This window comes from Oryzias latipes, chromosome 1 (assembly GCF_053564925.1).
Source record: "Oryzias latipes strain Hd-rR chromosome 1, Olatipes_Hd-rR_3.1".
NCBI lineage: Eukaryota > Metazoa > Chordata > Actinopteri > Beloniformes > Adrianichthyidae > Oryzias > Oryzias latipes.
The window spans coordinates 15,442,919-15,462,894 of record NC_136237.1 but is presented as its reverse complement, the minus strand read 5'-3'; the positions used below and the strand labels follow the sequence as shown (position 1 = coordinate 15,462,894).

The 19,976-nt window shown below is 40.7% G+C and overlaps 1 protein-coding gene across 4 annotated transcripts in view; it reads left to right on the top strand.

Annotated features, from left to right (window-relative positions):
• cacna1ib (calcium voltage-gated channel subunit alpha1 Ib) overlaps nt 1-19,976 on the top strand; it is a 439,141-nt gene that overhangs the window by 157,037 nt on the left and 262,128 nt on the right. For all 4 annotated transcript variants that reach the window (XM_023954667.2, XM_078943263.1, XM_078943351.1 and 1 more), the window contains 2 exons: nt 7,651-7,990; nt 8,072-8,472. In XM_023954667.2, coding sequence (XP_023810435.2) covers nt 7,651-7,990; nt 8,072-8,472 — 741 coding nt within the window. The remainder of the gene's footprint in view (nt 1-7,650; nt 7,991-8,071; nt 8,473-19,976) is intronic.

Below are 19,976 nucleotides of genomic sequence, written 5' to 3'. Positions count from 1 at the left end.
CACCTCATCAGTACGATAGAATGTTCCCTCCAACACACTAATATATATATATATATATATATATATATATATACATACACATACATACATACATTACAGACCAAAAAAATTCGGACTCACCTTCTAATTCATAGAGTTTTCTTTATTTTCATGACTACGAGAATTGTATGTTCAGGCATCAAAACAATGAATTAACACATGTGGAATTATGTACATAACAAAAAAAAGTGTGGGTAATGCTTTCTTCTACAGTACAGTACGTACAGTGTACTTAAGTGGTATTTACATGGTAATATTTATGGAATTTATTGGGTACTTGCAGGGTGTTTACATGGTACTTTTTTGTGTATTCTCTGTACTTACATGCTTCTCTGTACTTATTTGCTGTGTATTTATGTGGTACTATTTGGTTCATACTTATGTGGTACGTACTGGGTACAAGGTAAGTACAAATAAAGTACCTTGAATTTAAGTCTGCACTCGTTGTATGTTTCATGGTATTTACCATGAATTTACCACAGAAAATACCCCTTAAGTACAATGAAACTGGACTGTAAAAGAAAGTCAGCCTTATTTCCATTCAACTACATGGTACTTTCATTACTAAATACTGGGTATGTTCACTTGAATATTACTTGGTACTTACCCCTTAAGTACATTGAAACTGGAATGTAAAAGAAAGTCATTTACACTAAGTCTTCTGACCTTACCAAATGAGACAATGCTAACTTGTTGGTAAAGGTGAAGTAACTGCATTGTGAAAACATATTCTGGCCTGATTACTTCTTGTAATGTGGCAAATTTAAAGAGAAACAAGACAGCAGTGAAAACAACAATCTTTGCTATGATACATTTCTGCAGCATATAAGTGTCATCACAATGAAATTTGTTTTAAGTTCTCAACAAAACAGTAAAAAGGAGCATTCCAAAGAACAGATTTTTTCATATTATTTATCTTTTTTTCCAGAGTTTTGTGTTGTTCCAGGAATGATTCACACTCCTTCGCATAGCTCATGAGTTGTCACCCACCGTGAAAACAGGAAATGGCCCCAGATCCTCGCCTTTTCCAGCCAAAGTCATTTCTGCAATAGTTGCAGTCAAATCTATTGTATTTTCGTCTATATTACACTAGCAACATGTGATGGTCATACTTTTTGTCCGTCAAAATTCCTTTAGCAGATTTTGGTAACGTTGCAGGACTTCTTCGGTAAAGATGCTTAACTCTCTCTAGGATTTTTTAAATAAAGGGGAGGTTTGATATTGGTCTAAAGTTGGCCAGGTTACTAGAATCTAAACTGGGCTTTTTTAAAAGAGGTACAACAACTGCATATTTAAAAGACTGTGGCACATAACCTGTTTCTAGAGAGGTATTTATTATAGTTAATATGGATTTATTAATTGGGGGAAGGTTTATTTAAAAAGTTTAGAAGGAATTGGGTCTAAGAGACAAGTTGAGGTTTTGGAGGTCGTAATAACTGATGTTATTTCTGCTTGATCCACAGCAGTGAAGCAGTTTTCTATGGATGCCTTTACTTCTACCGCTTCAGCCTGCTCTGGGCTGAAACTAGGAAAAACTTGATTCAACCTGTGTCTAAGAAAATCATCAGAGCTGAGAGTAGTGGAAACATGTGGTTCTACTGAACTCTGACTACTGGTTAGTCTGGCTATTGTGCTAAAAAGAAATCTTAGATTATTTCCATTCTCTGCAATTAAGGTTGAATAGTACTGGGTTCTAGCTCTATGCAGAGCTATTTTATATTTTTTCAATTTAAAAGGCTTTGTTTCCAGGTATTCAGAGACTGCATTGAACCGGAGCGGCACCATTCTCTTTCCAACTTACGGGTTACTTGTTTAAGAGAACGTGTTTCAGCGTTAAGGCAGCATGTCCCTTGCCTTTCCATGCATGGGTTTTGCACCAGCGCTAAAGGAGGCTCAGAGGAGAATTTTACACAGCTGCTCTGTGCCCGGGTCTCGTCTCTAGGTTGTGAGGTTGCATGACTAAGGCTAGCAGAAATATTCCTTAAAAGAAGAGCGGCTCTGTCCAAAGGGGGATGGATGCCATCTCTCCGCATGAGACCGGGCTTCACCCAAAACGCGCTCTAATTGTCCAAAAAAACATTGCCGTTTTCTGGACACCATCTAGCTAACCAGCAGTTAAGTGATGAAAAGCGGCTTTGCATTTCATCACTGACTAAGTTTGGCACGGGACCAGAGAAAATTACAGTGTCTAACATGGACACAGATTCTGCGTTTAATTTCAGAATCTCTGATTATCTCCATCGGGTGGCGTTACTGCCTGCGTAAATCATGACTCAATGGAACATGGACTTACTCTGGGCTAACATCCTATGGTTTCCCTCGATGTCACCAACTCTGATCCCCGGATAACACCTAACTGTAGCTGCTGCGAGCTCCAGGTGTCTAACTATAGAAGAGCCAATGACCAGAGTTGAGGGTTCAGCTGGTGTGCCGCTGGGGGGGGGGGGGGGGGGGGGGGGTTCGGGTGCTCTCAGTTTTTGCGTTTAGCACTATGCTTCCTTCCCACTGGTACAAACTGGCCCTGTGTATTTCCCGACTGCTAGGGAAGGCACTGACTGGGGGGCTAACTGGGTTAGCCCTGGTAGTGCAGTCTGGGCTACAATTAACAACCTGGCTAGCCGGCTTAGCTTCCACTGTGCGGAGCTGTGCTTTTAACTGCTCTAGCCTGGGCTCAAAGTCTAACACAAGAATGCACTTAACACATCTACCACTATCTTCACTAAAGGAGGCAGGATCCTCACTAAACATATGGCACATGGGGCAGGAAAGAGGGGTGAAATCAGAAGAGGTGGTAGCCATGCTAAATGCTATGCCAAGGCTAGGGGTGTTTAGCTACGGGAAAGCGGTTTTTCTTTAGAAACTTAGAATAAAGTGGACAGTAAGCAGTTAAAACAGTAGTGTATTCACTAGTATAACAGTATACATGCTAAATGTGAATGTGAATATTAAACCAGATAACACCTAAGTTAAGTAATAGCAATCAGGCTAATGCCAAACAAGAGCAAACAGTCAAGCAACGATCAGGCATTGGATTATGCTCACCCGGAAATGACGTAATAGGAAGCTCCTTTGTTTAAAGACATGGACTACATAATTTTTTTGGGGGTGGATAACGAACCGAAACACTGTTCCACGTTGCTGCCAGTATCATAAAAAATGCGGATTCCAGTGCTTTGTAGTAGGCTTAGATTAAAATGACTGAAGCAGTGCAGCTGCGGAATGTTTTTTTTTTTGTTTCCTCTTTTTTTTTGAAGCACCGTTCAGGCTCCTGACCCATTTAAAAGGACTGGAGAAGCTGCAGTAAGCAATGTTGAAAATAAACAGCACTTTATTTCCTCAATCATACTTTTAGAACCTTGTTGGTTGAGGCACATTCATTCTATAAATTTCCTTTCTTATACTGAACAATATGTTGTTGTGGGAATCAGACAATGCTGGCCGTTCCCTTTAGGAACAAATATATTTTAAGATACCGAAATAAAAGCACTTTGAATTTCCTTAGGTAAAAGCAACTTGTATATAAAATACAGTTGCAGTGCTTAACATTGTAACCATTAAATAAAAGGAATTTTATCATTTTCTTACAGTGAAAAAGGTGTGTTAATATTCAGGTAGAGTTTCTTCTAAGTCATACTCTTAAAAAAAAAAGGAAAAAAAAGGAAAATGTATCCATGTACAATATCGCAATATTTATTCTATCGTTGGACATATCACCAGACTCTTGTTGATACACACAACAAGAAAATGATGAGTCACAGTTCATCCGATCAAATTTCAATAAGTTATCGTGTCTCATCGTTGTGTTGTTATGGTATTGTTTTGAGAGAATTCTGTTAAGGAACTACAAGGTAGCTTTAAAGATGACGTCACTGTAGCGCGTTCCGCGTAAAGAGACACAGAAAAGCGTTTAAAATGCGTTTTCAGCTGTGTTAAAAGTAACATTGTAACAAGTAAGGAGTTAGACCCTCTTTTCCTCTTTGATAACACTTTTTTTCTTTATGTTTGTATGCAGCTCATCTGTTGCTACATTCTGACAGTGTGTAGATCACGTGACCACCTGCTATAGTGACCATTTTGGGCCCAGTTGTATCGCTCCGAGGACGCATTGTATTCAGAATGAGTGAGGAATCTTAGAGCGAACCAGAACTCAATCAGATTGGAAACAAACAAGACCACCTCGAAAGATGGAGCCCAGAGCGATTCCTGGTCCCGAACCAGGGCTTGCTTGGGTGTATTCAGACTGAAAATTTGTTCCGGATTAATCTGCACACAATGTAGTCCGTGTTCTTATACCTCCACTCTTATAGGTAACCCAATGTTCCTGTCTCTTCTCAAAGAACGTATCACAACATATCACAGGCAGGGACCACCCTGACCACGGCAAGTGCAGTGCAGCGGCTGAACTGCAGCCGTTCCAGAGGGAAAGGATCCAACTGAGAAAGCATAAAAATAACAATTAAAAGTAAAAACTGATAAAAGAAATAAACAATAAAACATTAAAATAAAGAATATTAAAATAAATTATTAATAAACTTGTGTAAATTCATAAAACAAGATAAAATAGATAAATAAATACAAAATTAAATAAAAGTAATAGAAGTAGATAAAAGCCAGGTTAAAAAGATAGGTCTTGAGCTTTTTCCTAACAGCAACTATTCTCTCAGGTCCTCTGGCAGACTGTTCCATAAATGAGGGCCATAGTGCTAACAAAGATGCCCCTCCGTAGGTTCTAGGTTCTTACAGCTGGAATGGTTAAAAGACCAGTGCCAGAGGATACGGATAGGGTCCGTGAGGGTTCATATTTGGCTAAAAGAGCTGATAGATAAGAAGGAGCAAGATTGTTAAGACATTTAAAAGCTGTTAAAAGTATCTTAAAATCAATCTTGAAGCACATGGGGAGCCAATGCAGGGATTTTACAATCGGGGTGAAATGAGCCCGCCTCCTGGTCTCGGTGAGAACTCGTGCAGCAGAGTTCTGGAGAAGATGAAGGCTCTTAATATTCATTTTTGGAAGACCACCAAGCAGGGCGTTACAATAATCAAATTTACTGATGATAAAAACATGCATTAGCATCTGCTTATTGGTGAGAGATGGTAGTGGGCGAACTCTAGCTAAATTTCTAAGACGATAAAAAGCAGTTATAAACACATGTTTTATACGAGGGATAACAGTTAGCTTAGAGTTGAAAATAACACCCAGGTTTCTGACTGTTTTTGAATCACTTAATAACCATTCTTTTAGCTTCAAAAACTGTTTCTCTCTCTTAGTTTCACAACCGATAATTAAAATTTCCTTCTTATCTTGGTTGAGCTGCTAAACATTATTTGCCGTCAATGATAGGAAATCTAAAATTCAGTTAAAAAGTACTTCTATTGGCCTTGTGTCATCGGGAGACATAACCAATGCAAAGATGGTATCATCAGCAAAGCTATAAAAGCTGATCTTGTGACTTATGATGACAGTCCCTAGTGGAAGCATGTAAATGTGAAAAAGCAAGGGGCCAAGGATGGAACCTTGAACCACACCACATTTAACTTCATGAACATTAGGTTATGCACCTTTAACAGCCATCACGTTTTGTAAACTCTCATTCAAACAAATGCAGAGCATACATAGTCTAAGAGTGCTTTATTGGCATTTGCTGTGTATGAGTTTGAACAGTGATGCCAGCTGTTCTATCCCCAAGTCTTGTAATACTGGCTTGAAAACCGGCCTTTGTCTGAAGATGACTATGTTCTCTGCACTGATGAAGAGCATGCCTGTGCACAAACACACTCTCACATACTACCATACATCAACAGGCACATAAATCTGCACTTTGACAGTGTGGCTCAGATGGAGAAGGGAATGGGGTTATTAGGCTTACAATCACCACACTACACCCCCCCCCCCCTGCGCTCCCTCTCCTTTTTTTTCTGTCATCTCTTGCTCCTCTGGGTTACTTACATATTTCGTTCTTTTACTTTTCTTCTTCCTTCAATTTGTAGCTTGTAGGAAGCTCTGCGCTATGTAAAACTTAAGAGACGTGTAGACTTGTTTTTTTTTCTCTTCACATTTAGGTATGAATAGTTGTTTTGGATGAAAATTTAAAAAAATATATTGCATGGCAAGTGCATGATGAGTCTTATGTCTAATCCCTTCTAAATGAATTTAAGTAAGCTTTTCTGACTTCTTTAAAGATGTAAAGTTTATGAAATTCATGCCACAGCTGCCATCTTGTTCTCGAAAAAATCCCAATGATCTCCAGAAAACTTGTTTTCTTCTGAAAGTTTCATTCAAAAAATGTGTTTAGCTGCAAATACAGCCATCATTACTGCAGGTTGTTGTTCCTGGCAGTCACTATTTATATTGATACAAAAAAGTTAGGCTGCACTGCTCTTTAAAAGTTTATATAATGGTGGAATATTAAAAAAAAGTACAATTACACATAAAAAAGTTGCTACCTTGTCTCTTAAGTTGCATTAAATCATGTTAGACTTCTCACAAAAATATTTCTATTTTTTAACCAATGTCAGTTAACATGGAGAAATGCTACATAATTTAATGTCTAAATCACAATGTGATATTAATGTGTTTAAACCATTTTTACAAGTGGTTTTGAGTCCAATTATTTTATAACAACAAGGATATGATTATTATGTCAAAAAGCAATAGGGTCCTGTTACTTCAGGATTTCTCTCCTGGATTGTTTTTTCTTGACAGCTAATTACTTTTTGAGGCAATGCAGATTTTTAAAAATAATTTCACAAGTTATTTTGATCGTGGACTAAAGTTTTTTTTAGTTTAGTTTTATTTATTTTTTGAGTAATCGTAGGACTTTACGGAGCATGAACATGACATTCAACAACAAAAATGTTCCCTGAAATGATAATTTGTGGCACTGATTTAGTATTTTCTGTGCACATGTTTTTTTTGAACAGAATGCTCTTGCATTATGTGAGTACAATGCTAAGTCTGTGGCCACAAATTCGCATTTCATTGGCATTTTTTAGGGACAAAATAGTATTTTTGTAACCACAGATTAGCATTTTATTAAAATTTTCTGAACAAAGTTATTATTTTGTTCTCTCAAGTTAGCATTTTTAGGGCACAAATTAGTATTTTAGCCACAAAATACAAATTTGCAACCACAAAATAGTCTACAGAAAGAACTGAAACCCCTTTCTGTGAGTTGTCTTTTTTACTCCAACAAATAAAGGGCTTTTCTTTGAAAAGTGACTTTAAGCCACAGGGGAAAGTGGAAATTCAAATACTTTTTTCTTAGCTGTGAGTGTTTCTGCTCATTTGTCTCTATTATGTAATTAATAAGTGACCCATCCAAAATGTTGGGCTGGGTTCAGCAGATCCCATGACCCCGATTTAGTGAAAGCAGAAAAGGAGGAAAAAATGTTGTGTATTTTTATTTCCGTGTTAAGGCTAATGGTTTCAATAAAATTCTGTAATTCTCTCATACTGGAATTATGATGGAGACCATAAACATTCAGTAAAGCTAATTGCTAAGCTAAGACATATCTGAATTCATTCTGTTTTCTCACTATCATGTGTATTTAAGCAGGACTTACTTTAAGAGCTGTGTTTATTTACTATTTACATACCTTTTATGGTCCCAGGTTGGTTCCTTTTTCATGATCAACCTGTGCCTCGTGGTCATCGCCACTCAGTTCTCAGAGACCAAGCAGCGAGAGCATCAACTGATGCAGGAGCAGCGGGCTCGGTGTTCCTCCTCCTCAACGCTAGCCAGTGAACCAGGGGACTGCTATGAGGAGCTGTTTCAGCTCATGTGCCACTTCCTTCGCAAGGCGAAAAGACAAGTGGTCTCCCTTTTTTACACTCTGAGTGGCAAACCTCGGGGCTTTCGTGGAGTGGGAAGAGCCAGAGAAGCAGAAGAAGCAAGGGAGAGGAAGGCCAACGGTCCGGGAAGACATGAGAGGAGAGCAGTGCAAAGGCCCGGTATGTGACCTTAACTGTTGCAAATGAACCTGTATATTTGTACATGAGTTATGCACTCACTTTTTATTTGCATCATGCCAGGTCCAACGTGTTCTTATCACAATGAACCAGACCACATGTCGCCAGCAGAACCCACCGCTCTCACTGCCACCTCAGCAGCAGATGGCTGCCCTCAGTGCACAATGGCACTGACACTCAAAGGCGGAGTGAGGCCAGTTTGCAGTGGTGCCAGCAATGAAACAGAAGCCTCAGAGGAAACAGAAAAGGAGGATGACCAGACTGACAGTAAAGAAAAGGGCAATAAAGGCCACATCCGTTCAGAGATCAGAGTGGGCAGCCATCCAAAGAGGGATTGCAAGCAAATATGGCATGATATAAGGATGAAGCTGTGGGGCATCGTCGAAAGCAAGTACTTCAACCGAGGCATCATGATAGCCATCCTGATCAACACCATAAGCATGGGCATAGAGCACCACCAGCAGGTACACAAGAATCCCCATGTCTGGCCACACTTCAGTTCATACTGTATGGGCACCAGTTATTTTTTTCTTGACATCTATTTAGATTTATCTTTATATGGTTAGTAAAGGTGGAACAGTGGTTAGCACTTTTGTCTCATAGCAAGGGCCCGGCTCAAATCCCAACTGGTACCTTTCTGTGTGGAGTTTGCATCTTCTTCTTGCACGTACATGGGTTTCCTCCGGGCACATGCTTCATAGGTACATTGATTACTCTGATTTCCCCAGTAGGTGTGAGTGTGTATAGGTGTATCAGGGCTCGACATAGCCATTTGTCCGCTGGCCCGGTCCTGTTTTTCGAGCAGTGCGGACCACAAGACTTTACTTTTCACTTGTCCGCTCGGGCCACTAAAATATTTAACGGTTTATATATTCTTCACCTTTTTCAATAAAGTAAATTTTGCGAAAACGTGTAGATTTACCTCGTCTTTATAATTCACTTTTTTCTGCTAGTCCTGTGTTCAGACTTCAAGGGTTTCTATGGGAAACCTTTGATCACTTCTCCTTCTCTCCCGCCTGTGCGCGCTCTGCTTTCACTGCCGAGCACCACGCGGCACGCGCTCACTACTTTTTTTTTTCAAACTTTATTGAATGTTACAATTCAATACAAAACAATGTTAAACAGCAACAACGAAGGCACAAGCCAGTGGGTTATTATTACATTTGATTATAAATCCGACACCGTCACTGAAGAGAGACTGAAGCATGTCAGAGATGTGGAAGACATGGCAGGAATAGATAGGAATATGTTGGATGGAGTAGTGGGTATAATTAGTAGTATGGACAGCAAGATATTTAATGAATGCATTGAAGATGAAACTGTATCCACTAAGCTTTAAGCTGAATGTCAAAGAATCCAAGGCAACTCCAAATACCTGAATCTCAGACTCAAATGCAGTAGAATGTTAAACTACTTAATTTTGTTTTTCTTTACAACACTGTAAGCAGTAAGTATTTCTAGTTAGCTGAATGATCTCACTTAGACCTGCACAATATGAGGAAAACTCGCGATATGCGATATCAGAGATTAAAATTGCGATAACGATATAATTTGCGGTATATAAACAAACAGCAAAATAACCAAATAACCATTCCCAGTTTAAAAATTATACTCCAAATGACCCACGTTGACATAGGTTACAAACATCTAACATAACAGGGCTCCATCTGATTGGTCAACAATGTGAAGGCGTCCATCCGATTGGTCAAATGCATTAAGGGATTTATTTGATTCGTTAAATGGTTCAAGCTGCCATTAGATTGTTTTAACACATTTAAGGTTTATGATTTATTGCGATATTTGCCGTTAGAAGCACCATGAAAACTTCTGAACTAGTGTTACCTACTACACTGCAGTGCTCTCTTCAAAACATCTGAAACAGACTAGAGCAGATTTAAGTTTGATATGGTCTATTTTCAGTCATTGAAAAGTGTAGAAATAAGTGATGTCACCAGAATGCACCAAATTGTACCATATTAAAAGTTTCCGGGGGGGCATGCCCACAGACCCCCCTAAAGTTGCAAGCACCTGCGGAGCGGCGGGTCCCGCTATGCGCGGTGTCGGGCCAGTAACTTTCAGGCAGGGCCAGTAAGTTTCAAAAACTACTGGCCCTGTGGGCCAGTGCAAATTTCTGGGCTATGTCAACCCCTGTGTATGATTGAGTGGCCCTGTGACAGGATGGTGTCTTGTCCAGGGTATACCCCGCCCTCGGCCAACAGTAGTAAGGTTAGGACAGGGATCAGCAACCTGCGACTCCGGACCTGCATGCGGCTCTTTCATCCCTGTGCTAGGCTTTCTGTAGTTTGGTAAAATAACTATTGTGTTCTAAGATTGTTGTGGTACCTTTAACACAGTTGGAATGTGCAAGCGGGCAGGAGGAAGAGAGCAGCTTGGAAATGCAGAGGGAGTGTGTCTGCGGCTGTAAACGCGGACCAGAGTCTGTTATGGGATGGAAAGTTCTTAAAGACAGTCAGTGGCAATCTCGTAGGGGGCACATGAAAGCAGTTCTTCTTGACTAAAACCGCACATTTCCGCGTAGAATTAATGAAATATCTGCTAGGGCTCCCCAACTATCGTGTCAACTTTCTGCTATGATGTATTTTGCGCTCTCTGTGTACACTGGAGGAGTGCGGGGGGATGGGGTTGCGCACGGGGGAAAACAACTCGCAGCTGCAGAGGGTGTGAACAGGTAGAGAGGAAAAGCAGGTAAAGAGGCGGGGGGGGGACTTAACTTCCCTGCTTATGATTCCAGACCCCGCAACAGACCAACAGCTGCTACATAAAAAAAAATTGTTGCCATCCATAAAATTAATATACCTCATTGGGTTTAGCGAATTTTATGAAAAGTTAAAGGACAAAAAATTGAAACGAGTCTGCATCAAAGTGAATTTCCATGATCTCACTCATCTTAACTGTGGGCGTTTGACAAATGGAAATGGTTGTTTTCATTTAATAGTTAATTTAAATAATCATTGTTTGAACTTCCAATTAAATAACGCTACGTCACAGAGATGCTGTTAGCGAGACTCATTTTTGATTGAAGCCTGAGAAAGTTGGAAGCGATATCGTTTTTTGACCGTGTGTTTGTGTAATTTTTATTTTTTGGAATAAACACAGTTGATGAAGAACACGTCTCACTCGCGTTTCAAATAACAGTTGCTGGACAGTCTTCAAACGGTGGTACAAGAGAAAGACAAGCAGAGAGGGTGCCATTTTAGTCAAAAAACTCGCTTTGAAGTTCAGATCGCTCGGACGTCTGGAGGAAGTGATTTGCCGGCTGCGGGACGTGAGACAAACAGAAAGGCACCCACACACGCACCTCATATGACTGTCAAGCTTTCCGTTTTCCACAGAAGGTACTGTACTATTTTTTCTGTGAGTAATAAGAAGACACAAAGATTTCTGATGCCCAAAGAAAAGTGACGAGACGAAAGTGATGACGTCACCGAGCTGCGCTATACATATCACCGTGAATTTCCCGCATAAGTGAACGGACTGCAACTTTAATTCAGTCAACGCGGAGTTCGGCGCTTTTGGAGAAACTGTTTGCATGTGTTTATAGAAAGAACTCCATTCAAAGAGAAGGTAATAACCCTTCCAGTTTGTGCTTAAACTTTGCAACGTGAGTGATGGCTGATGAGGAGGAGCAGACGAGGGGGGAGGATGCAGCGGAGCAGGGAAGATCACGGAAACTAACTGAAAAGGCTTTAGAGGAGAAGTTACAGAGATGTATTGCATTAAAAAGAGGAAAATTAAGTGCACTGACAGGCAAAACTAAAGAGCTTGAAATTTTAATGAATGATGCAAAAAATGTCAAAAATGTACAAGATGCAATGAAAAATGATTTTCCATTTTTGGTCAGTGTTTCTTTCAGTTGTAATACTGAAGTCACAAATCTTTTGGAGGAAGATGAGATCACTTTTGACCAAGAGACCTGGGGCCTCATTTAGAAACGTTGCTTACGCACAAAAGAAGGCGTACGCCACTCTCTACGCAATAATTGAGATTTATAAAAAGCAAACTTGACGGGAAAATGTGCGGTCCTTCACGCAAGCTCTGACCCAGGCGTACGCACAAAAACGGGTGAAATGAGAAATGGCGACACCGTCGGCAGATGGAAGAAACACGTGAAAGTGAAAATGACAATACTGCCTCTCATAAATAACATGAAGACTTCACAAAACAAGTCTTACAATTAACAGCCTACACGAACACCCGTTTGATCTATCAGCAGTGAAACAAACAAAAAAATCAAACGAAAATTACAACAGAAATTCAAATGACCACTTATTTGCAGAAAGAAAAGTGAAATATGTTCTGCAATATTGGCATGTTGTGCAATTAATCCTCATAAATAATATAGTTAACAGAACAAAATAATGTACAAAACTGATATTCTCGTTAATGTGTCCGTCTGGCGGAGCAGATATAGGTGCAATTGGACAGACAGACAGACAGACAGACGGACATATTAATTGTCCACTGGGGAAAGTTGTTTTCATAGTAAAACATTTCTTCATAAGCTACGGAATTACGGTATTCATGCATGTGCCTTTGGTTTGCTTTATTTTTGATAAAACAATGTATGGCGTATGTCTCAAACATTCAGAAAGCAACAAGAAATTAAAGCCGCAAGCGGCGTTGTATGGCCCGCAGACGCAACCCGCCGTCCACGGCCAACTCTACGCACCACCGCTACCCTCACCGACCACCTTTGATTAAGGCTAGATAAAGCATTATATGCTAATTATGCTAACTATGCTAATGTGGCTAACAGTGCTAACATTGCGATCAGCATCATAAACTATCTAAAAAAAAACACATTACCTAAAATGCTAATTATGCTAACTATGTTAGCTATGCTAATATGGCTAAAAGTGCTAGCAAAGCGATAAGCATCATCAACTGACTCAGAAAAACACATTACCTAAAATGCTAATTATGCTAACCATGCTAGCTATGCTAATGTGGCTAAAAGTGTCAGCATAGCGATCAGCATTATTAACTGACTGAGGAAAACACATCACCTAAAATGCTAATTATGCTAACTATGCTAGTTATGCTAACATAGCTAAAAGTGCTAGCATAGCGATCAGCATCATCAACTGACTCAGAAAAACACATTCCTCCATTGGTGAGAGCTATATGTCATAAGTTGACAAAAAAACACTTTTTTCCAAAATGGCGGCTTTTCTGTTGATTTTATCTCCATAGCAACCATTTTATGTTTTGGTCCCCTCGGGAGGATGAACAGATTGACGTCAGTTTTGGACAAATCGGTAAAAGTAAACTTTTTGTTGTCCTTAGCAACAGTGGTTTTATGCTTACCACGCCCACATTCCTTATATGTCCATATCCAGTGTTTTTCAATGTATTCTGTTTCAGGCATGAATGCATGCATTCAATTTTCACTGTATTGTATTGAAATGCATGGGAGTTATAACAGTGCGCCACTTTGCTAGCTTGCCACGCGCACGCCGTTCAAAATCTACAACTTCTAATTCCAACATTTTTTCCACAGTAGCTTGCCATTGATGCCTAAAATGTTTCGAGACGATCGATGAAAATTCCAACTACAAGTTTACGTTTGAATTCGGTGGTAAAGGTGTTTTTTATAGAAAATTCAAGATGGCCGCCTTTTCCCGAGGTCAAATGTCGACGAAACTCCAGAGGTGATTGTAGACTTACGCTAAGGGCATGTGAGTCAAATTTCGTCAAAATCGCTCGAAAAAAAGGTCATTTTTCAATATTGTGTAAAAACGCTAAAAACGCTAAATGGCAGATTTTGGCACAAAATGGCCGCCAAACCGTGGGTCGTGTCGCCATCACGTAATGATTTCAAAACTTTGTTTGGATATACCCCACAAAGTTATCTGGGTTTCGTTAGCCGATTCTTAGAAAAAAATCCGATTTTCTTTTTTTTTGGCCGAGTCAGCACTTTTTTTTGCGATCGTTTTTTGTTTACCACGGCCGCATTCCTTTATGGATTTTGTCGTATGTGACATCGTTTTGTTCAGTGTGGGTCAAGGAATCGCATATTTCAGTTTCAGGCTATTCCGATAAAATATGTGCGAGCTAGCTAAAATGGCGAAGGTTGCGAATTCGCCACGCGCACGCGTTTCAAATTCTACAACTTCTAATTCCAACATTTTTTCAACAGTAGCTTGCTATTAAAGCCCGAGAAGTTTCAAAAAGATCGATAAAAATCCCTAGGACGAGTTTTCGTTTGTATCCGTTACTATAGGTGCTTTTTCATGAAAATTCAAGATGGCAGCCTCTTCCCAAGGTCAAAGGTCAACGAAACTTCTCTGGTAGTTGTAGAATCAAGCTGGTGGCAAGTGTGTGCAATTTCGTGAAAATCGCTCAAACAAAAGTGTTCTTTTCCCATATTGTCAAAAAACACGAAAATCGCCATTTCTCTGTTTTCGCCACAAAATGGCTGCCAAGCCGTAGGTCGTGTGGCCATCCCATAATGATTTCATAACTTTTCTGGGATATCTCCAACACGCGTGTTTTGGTTTTGTAACTGTATTTCAAATTTTTTTTTTTTGGCCCCATAAGCGATTTTCGGCCCATTCTTTTTTTTACGGGAACGCTCGCCGTGATGTCATCGTTGTGGGAGGGTGACGTTCTCTTTGCCGAAAATTCATTTTCAATTTATCCCAGGTGTGTGCACGTTTTGGTGACTTTTCGAGCATGCGGCGGGGGTCACATTCTCACTGAAAGGCGGCGAAGTCGTTCCAACTGTGAAAACAATATGGTCCTTGCAGTCAGTGACTGCTGCTGCGGGCCATAATATGGAATGAGGAATAGCAGTGCGCGACTTTGCGAGCTCGCCACGCGGACGCCATTCAAAATCTACAACTTCTGATTGCAACATTTCTTCCAGAGTAGCTTGCCGTTGATGCCGGAAAAAGTTTCGGGACGATCGCTGAAAATTCCAACGACAAGTTTACGATTGAATCCAGCTGTAAAGGTGTTTTTTATAGAAAATTCAAGATGGCGGCCTTTTCCAGAGGTCAAAGGTCGACGAAACTCCAGAGGTAGTTGTGGACTTGCTCTAGCAACATGTGAGTGAAATTTCGTGAAAATCCCTGGAAAAAAAGTTCATTTTTTCATATTGTGTAAAAACGCGAAAATGGCGAAATTGCAGATTTTGGCACAAAACGTCTGCCAAACCGTAGGTCGTGTCACCATCCCATAATGATTTCAAAACTTCCTTTGGATATCGCGAACAAGGGTTGATTGGTTTTGTTTGGCGATTCTCAAAAAAAAAGTTCCGAATTGTTTCGTTTTTGCCGAGTCGGCACATTTTTTTGCAACGGTTTTTTGCTTACCACGCCCACATTCCTTTATCCATCTTGTCGTGCGTGACATCGTTTTGTTCAACGCGGGCCAGGGAATTGCATGTTTCCTCTTCACGACATTCCGATAAAAAATGTGCGAGCTAGATAAGATGGCAGCGGTTGCGAGCTCGCCACGCGCACGCCGTTCAAAATCTACAACTTCTAATTCCAACATTTTGTCCAGAGTAGCTGGCCGTTGATGCCCAAAAAGTTACGAGACGATTGATGAAAATTCCAAGGACGAGTTTTCGTTTGTATCTGGTGCTAAAGGTGCTTTTTTAAGAAAATTACAGATGGCGGCCTTTTCCCAAGGTCAAAGGTCAACGACACTTCTGTGGTGTTTGTAGACTGGAGCTGGCAGCAAGTGTGTGCAATTGCGTGAAAATCGCTCAAACAAAAGTGTCGTTTCCCCAATATCGTGGGAAAACACGAAAATCGCCAATTCTCAGAGTTCGCAACAAAATGGCCGCCCAGCCGTAGGTCGTGTGGCCGCCCCGTAATGATTTCAAAACTTCTTTGGGATATCCCCGACACGTGTGTTTTGGTTTCGCGACTGTATTTTGAGGTACATTTTGTTGGGCCCCATACACGATTTTCGGCCCATTCATTTTTTTGACGGGATCGCTGGCCGTGATGTCATCGTCTTCGGGGGGGTGACGTTGACTCTGTGGAAAATTCATTTGCAATTTATCCCAGGTGTGTGCACGTTTTGGTGACTTTTGAGCATGCGGCGGGGGTCACATTCTCGCTGAAAGGCGGCGAAGTCGTCGGTCCAACTGCGAAAACAATATGGTCCTTGCAGTCAGTGACTGCTGCTGCGGGCCATAATTACATTTGCGCTGAACAATTTACCATTTCCACGTTGATTATTACTGACATCTGTAGCCTGTCAGATGTAATTAAATGGAGGGAAATAAAATGCCCCATCACAACGCGTAATGACGCACAATGGCTGATTTTGCGCTCTTAGTAGATGTGGCAAATGGAAGAATTCGGAGTGAACGCATCTTTAGACAGCAAGAAGACTTGCTGGCAAACGAGGACGAGTGGCTTATGAGCCGGTTCCGACTTCCTTGAGCCGTCCTGTTGGACCTCTGCGGGCTTTTGGGGGTGTGTCACCCGGTGCATCTGGCGCGTCGGTGTTCCCCCTGCGCCTCAGTCACCACTCCACTTAAAAGGGATTCCCCAATTATTGCCGGCAGCTCATCAAGAGGGGTCAGCTCCGGTGTCCCCACCCACCCCCCACCCGTGGCAGACACACTCTGGCGCCAGACGTTTTTTTTTGCCTCGACTTTGATGTCTGACCATTTATTTTTTATTTCGGCCACGGTCCGAGGTTGTGAGGCTGCAGCATTTACCGCGTCTGCCACCGTTTGCCACTCACGTGCCTTTTTTTTTGCCCTCCAAACAACACTTTTCTCCTCTTTTCCTCCTCGCCAACGATAACTTGACTTCACATTGAGTGAAGTTACGTTTTTTTGATTTCCTCTCGGTGTTTGCCATGGTTTCGCAATCAATGAATATTTATTTGTGGGCGTTTCACGGACTATTTATGGGCAACTATGGGCATGTCATGAAGCCGTAAAAGCTGCGCTGCATTTAGAATTGGTTGTGATTTATTAAGGGAAAGATGCGTAGGATGTGCATGCGCACAGTTTTATAAATCTGAATATTTCTATGCGTACGCACGTCATGTTTCATCCGTACGCCACTTCTGACACAAATCCTACGCAAATTTTTATAAATGAGGCCCCTGGTTTGAGCCCAAAATGGCAAGAATCAGAGCATTTATGTGAACCACAAAAGCATGGCTAGCAGCTGAGGAGGAGCTCAGGTTGCCACCACTAAATGAAGAAGATGTGACGCAAGGAGATTCTGGTGTTATGGATAACTTGCAAGAAACTGTTCAGCCAAGTGACAGTATTTCACAAGCAGAAACTAGTTCTCGCAGTTCACGTGCAAGTCGGATAACACCTTCATCACGCGTTTCTTCTACACGAGCAAGACAGGAAGCAGAACATGCAGCGCTGCTAGAACGTGCTGCCGCACTAAAGAGAAAGCAAGAGCTTGAGTTTGAAGCGGTGAGAATTCAAGCTGAAAAAGAAAAGTTGGAGATGGATACGGCGTTGGCTGAAAGTCAAGCAATGTTAAAGGTGTTAAGCGAATATGAAAGCTCGGAAGATGGTTGCAGTAGCCACACATCAAGGCAAACATTTCCAACTGAAACTGTTAAGAAAGAGAAAATTAACATGACGCCACTGCAAGTTAATGCAAACATGCACGTACAGTCACCAGTGCAGCACCATACCGGTGTTTCATCCTATGCCGAGCTATCAGCCAAACCCAGAATGACAGAAAAGGTGATGATACTAGCAGTCATGCAAAAACAGAATGTAATCACCGAGCTGCTAGTAAAACAACAGCAACTATCTCAGCTACCAACCAAAGACATTCCAGTGTTCAGAGGTGATGCTCTGCAGTATAAATGTTTTTTAAGAGCTTTTGAACATGCAATTGAGCAGAGAACGGACAATGAGGAAGGTAATTGTACTTTCTGGAACAGTTTACGGCTGGGGAACCCCAAGAGCTTGTTTGCAGATGTGCTCACATGACACCAGCAGAGGCTATCAGAAGGCAAAACAACTGCTTCAAAACCAATATGGGGATGGACTAAAGATAGCCAGTGCATTTATTGATAAAGCTCTAAAATGGCCTCAAGTGAGATCTGATGATGCAAAGGCTTTAACTGCTTATGCAGTCTTTCTGATTGGATGTCTGAACACCATGAAAGACACTGAATATTTGGATGAGATGGACAATCCTACCAACCTGCGGACTGAGTTGTCTAAACTGCCATACTTAATGAGAGAGCGTTGGCAGGCTGAAGCTTTTAATATCAAATAGCGAGATGGAAGAACAGCAAGGTTTGTTGATCTGGTGAACTACATCGATCGTCAAGCTAAAATAGCTTCAGATCCTCTCTTTGGACATATACCAGACAGCCACCCAAACACAAGCGGAAAGGGTGAACAGAAAGGAAAGCATTTTGCCAAGAAACAAATTTTTGCAACTAACGTTTCTTCAGAAAGTAAAAACACTCCAGAGACACAGTGGCGGTTCTACACTAACTTACTCCCTGGGCGAGTTACCCCACAGGTGCCCCCCCCCCCGCACACATACAAAATTTGACAACATCCTGTTGTGTTCCCTGTCTTCTATTTAGCCATTTTACACAAAAAATGCATGAATTTTCTAGACTCGTATTACAGGGGGGTCAAACTCAGTCACACAGGGGATCTAAGTTAAAAATACGCTTACGGTTTTGGGCCGAAGAAGATAAACATTTACTGAATACACTAAAGCTAAACTTTTAAACCTTTTAAACTGAACTTTTTGAACATAAATATGAATAAAAACAGGAACACAAGTTAAACCTTAAATAACTTGTAATATTTTGCTCTCCATAGAAATATATTCTGTCAAAATTATACAAATATGAACATGCTGCAGAACAAAACAAAGAAAGCCTGGAAATATTAATAAGAAATAACAAATCAAATATTTCCGTTTTTTTGCTCTTTTATCATTTTTTAGAGCATTTTTTTTAGAGCTGGACTCCTGCTTCATTTTTAGCAATAATTTCTTAATGTGTGACGTCCTGTGTGTGTCTTTGTGAAACATATCAGAGGGATTAGATCTAAAAAAAAAACTTATTGTGATTAATGTGTTTAGGTCTTATAAAATATTAAAGACTAAATCAAATAATTCATCAGTGGGATTACTCCAAAAATATTTGGCATTTCCCTAAATTTGTGCAACACCAAGAGTAGAAATCCTCCAAAAAAACTCAATCCATAAAATATGGTCTGCGCCCACCACCCCTGTTACGGTTTCTGTTTCTTTGCCCTTGTAGTTTGTTTCCTTTTTGTTCTGGCATGTTTTGAGTTTAACTTCCTGTCTTATTTTGTAGGGTTTCCTGTTTCGTTTTTGTTGTGAGTTTTACTTTGGTTCCCCATCCTTCCTGATTGTGTTCACCTGTGTCTCGGTTGTCTGTATGTATTTAAGTCTTGTCATTCCCTTCCTCCTGGGCTGGTCCATAGTATGTTATTCAGTATGTTAGTCTGCTCCCCCCGTTTCGAGTTTCTAGCCTGCCGTCTGCAGTGGTTTTGGTTAAATTTAAAGTCAAATTTAAAGTGTTAAGTGTTGGCAGCTGAAGCAATTTCAAATTAAAAGCGCAAAGTGCGCCCTGGGCGACCGCCCACATCGCCCATATCAAAAACCGCCACTGCAGAGACACATGCTAAATCAACAACATCGAGCAAAAATGTGAGTGCTTTCGAGAAGCCATGTTTGTACTGCCAGCAGTCACATACTATTGCTGTGTATAGTAAAATCAAAGGTCAAGTGTACAAAGATCGAATTGATTTCTTCAAATCAAAAGGCTTATGTTTTTGATGTCTAGTTTCAGGTCATCTCAGCAAATTTTGCAAAAAGGGAGTTGAATGTAAAAGATATGTGCTCTGAAACATCCTGAAATTTTGCACGTAAAAAGAGAGGAAGGCTCAGTTGCACCTAAAAAAAAAAGATGATAGACATGGAACTGAGATATCTTGTGCACAAGT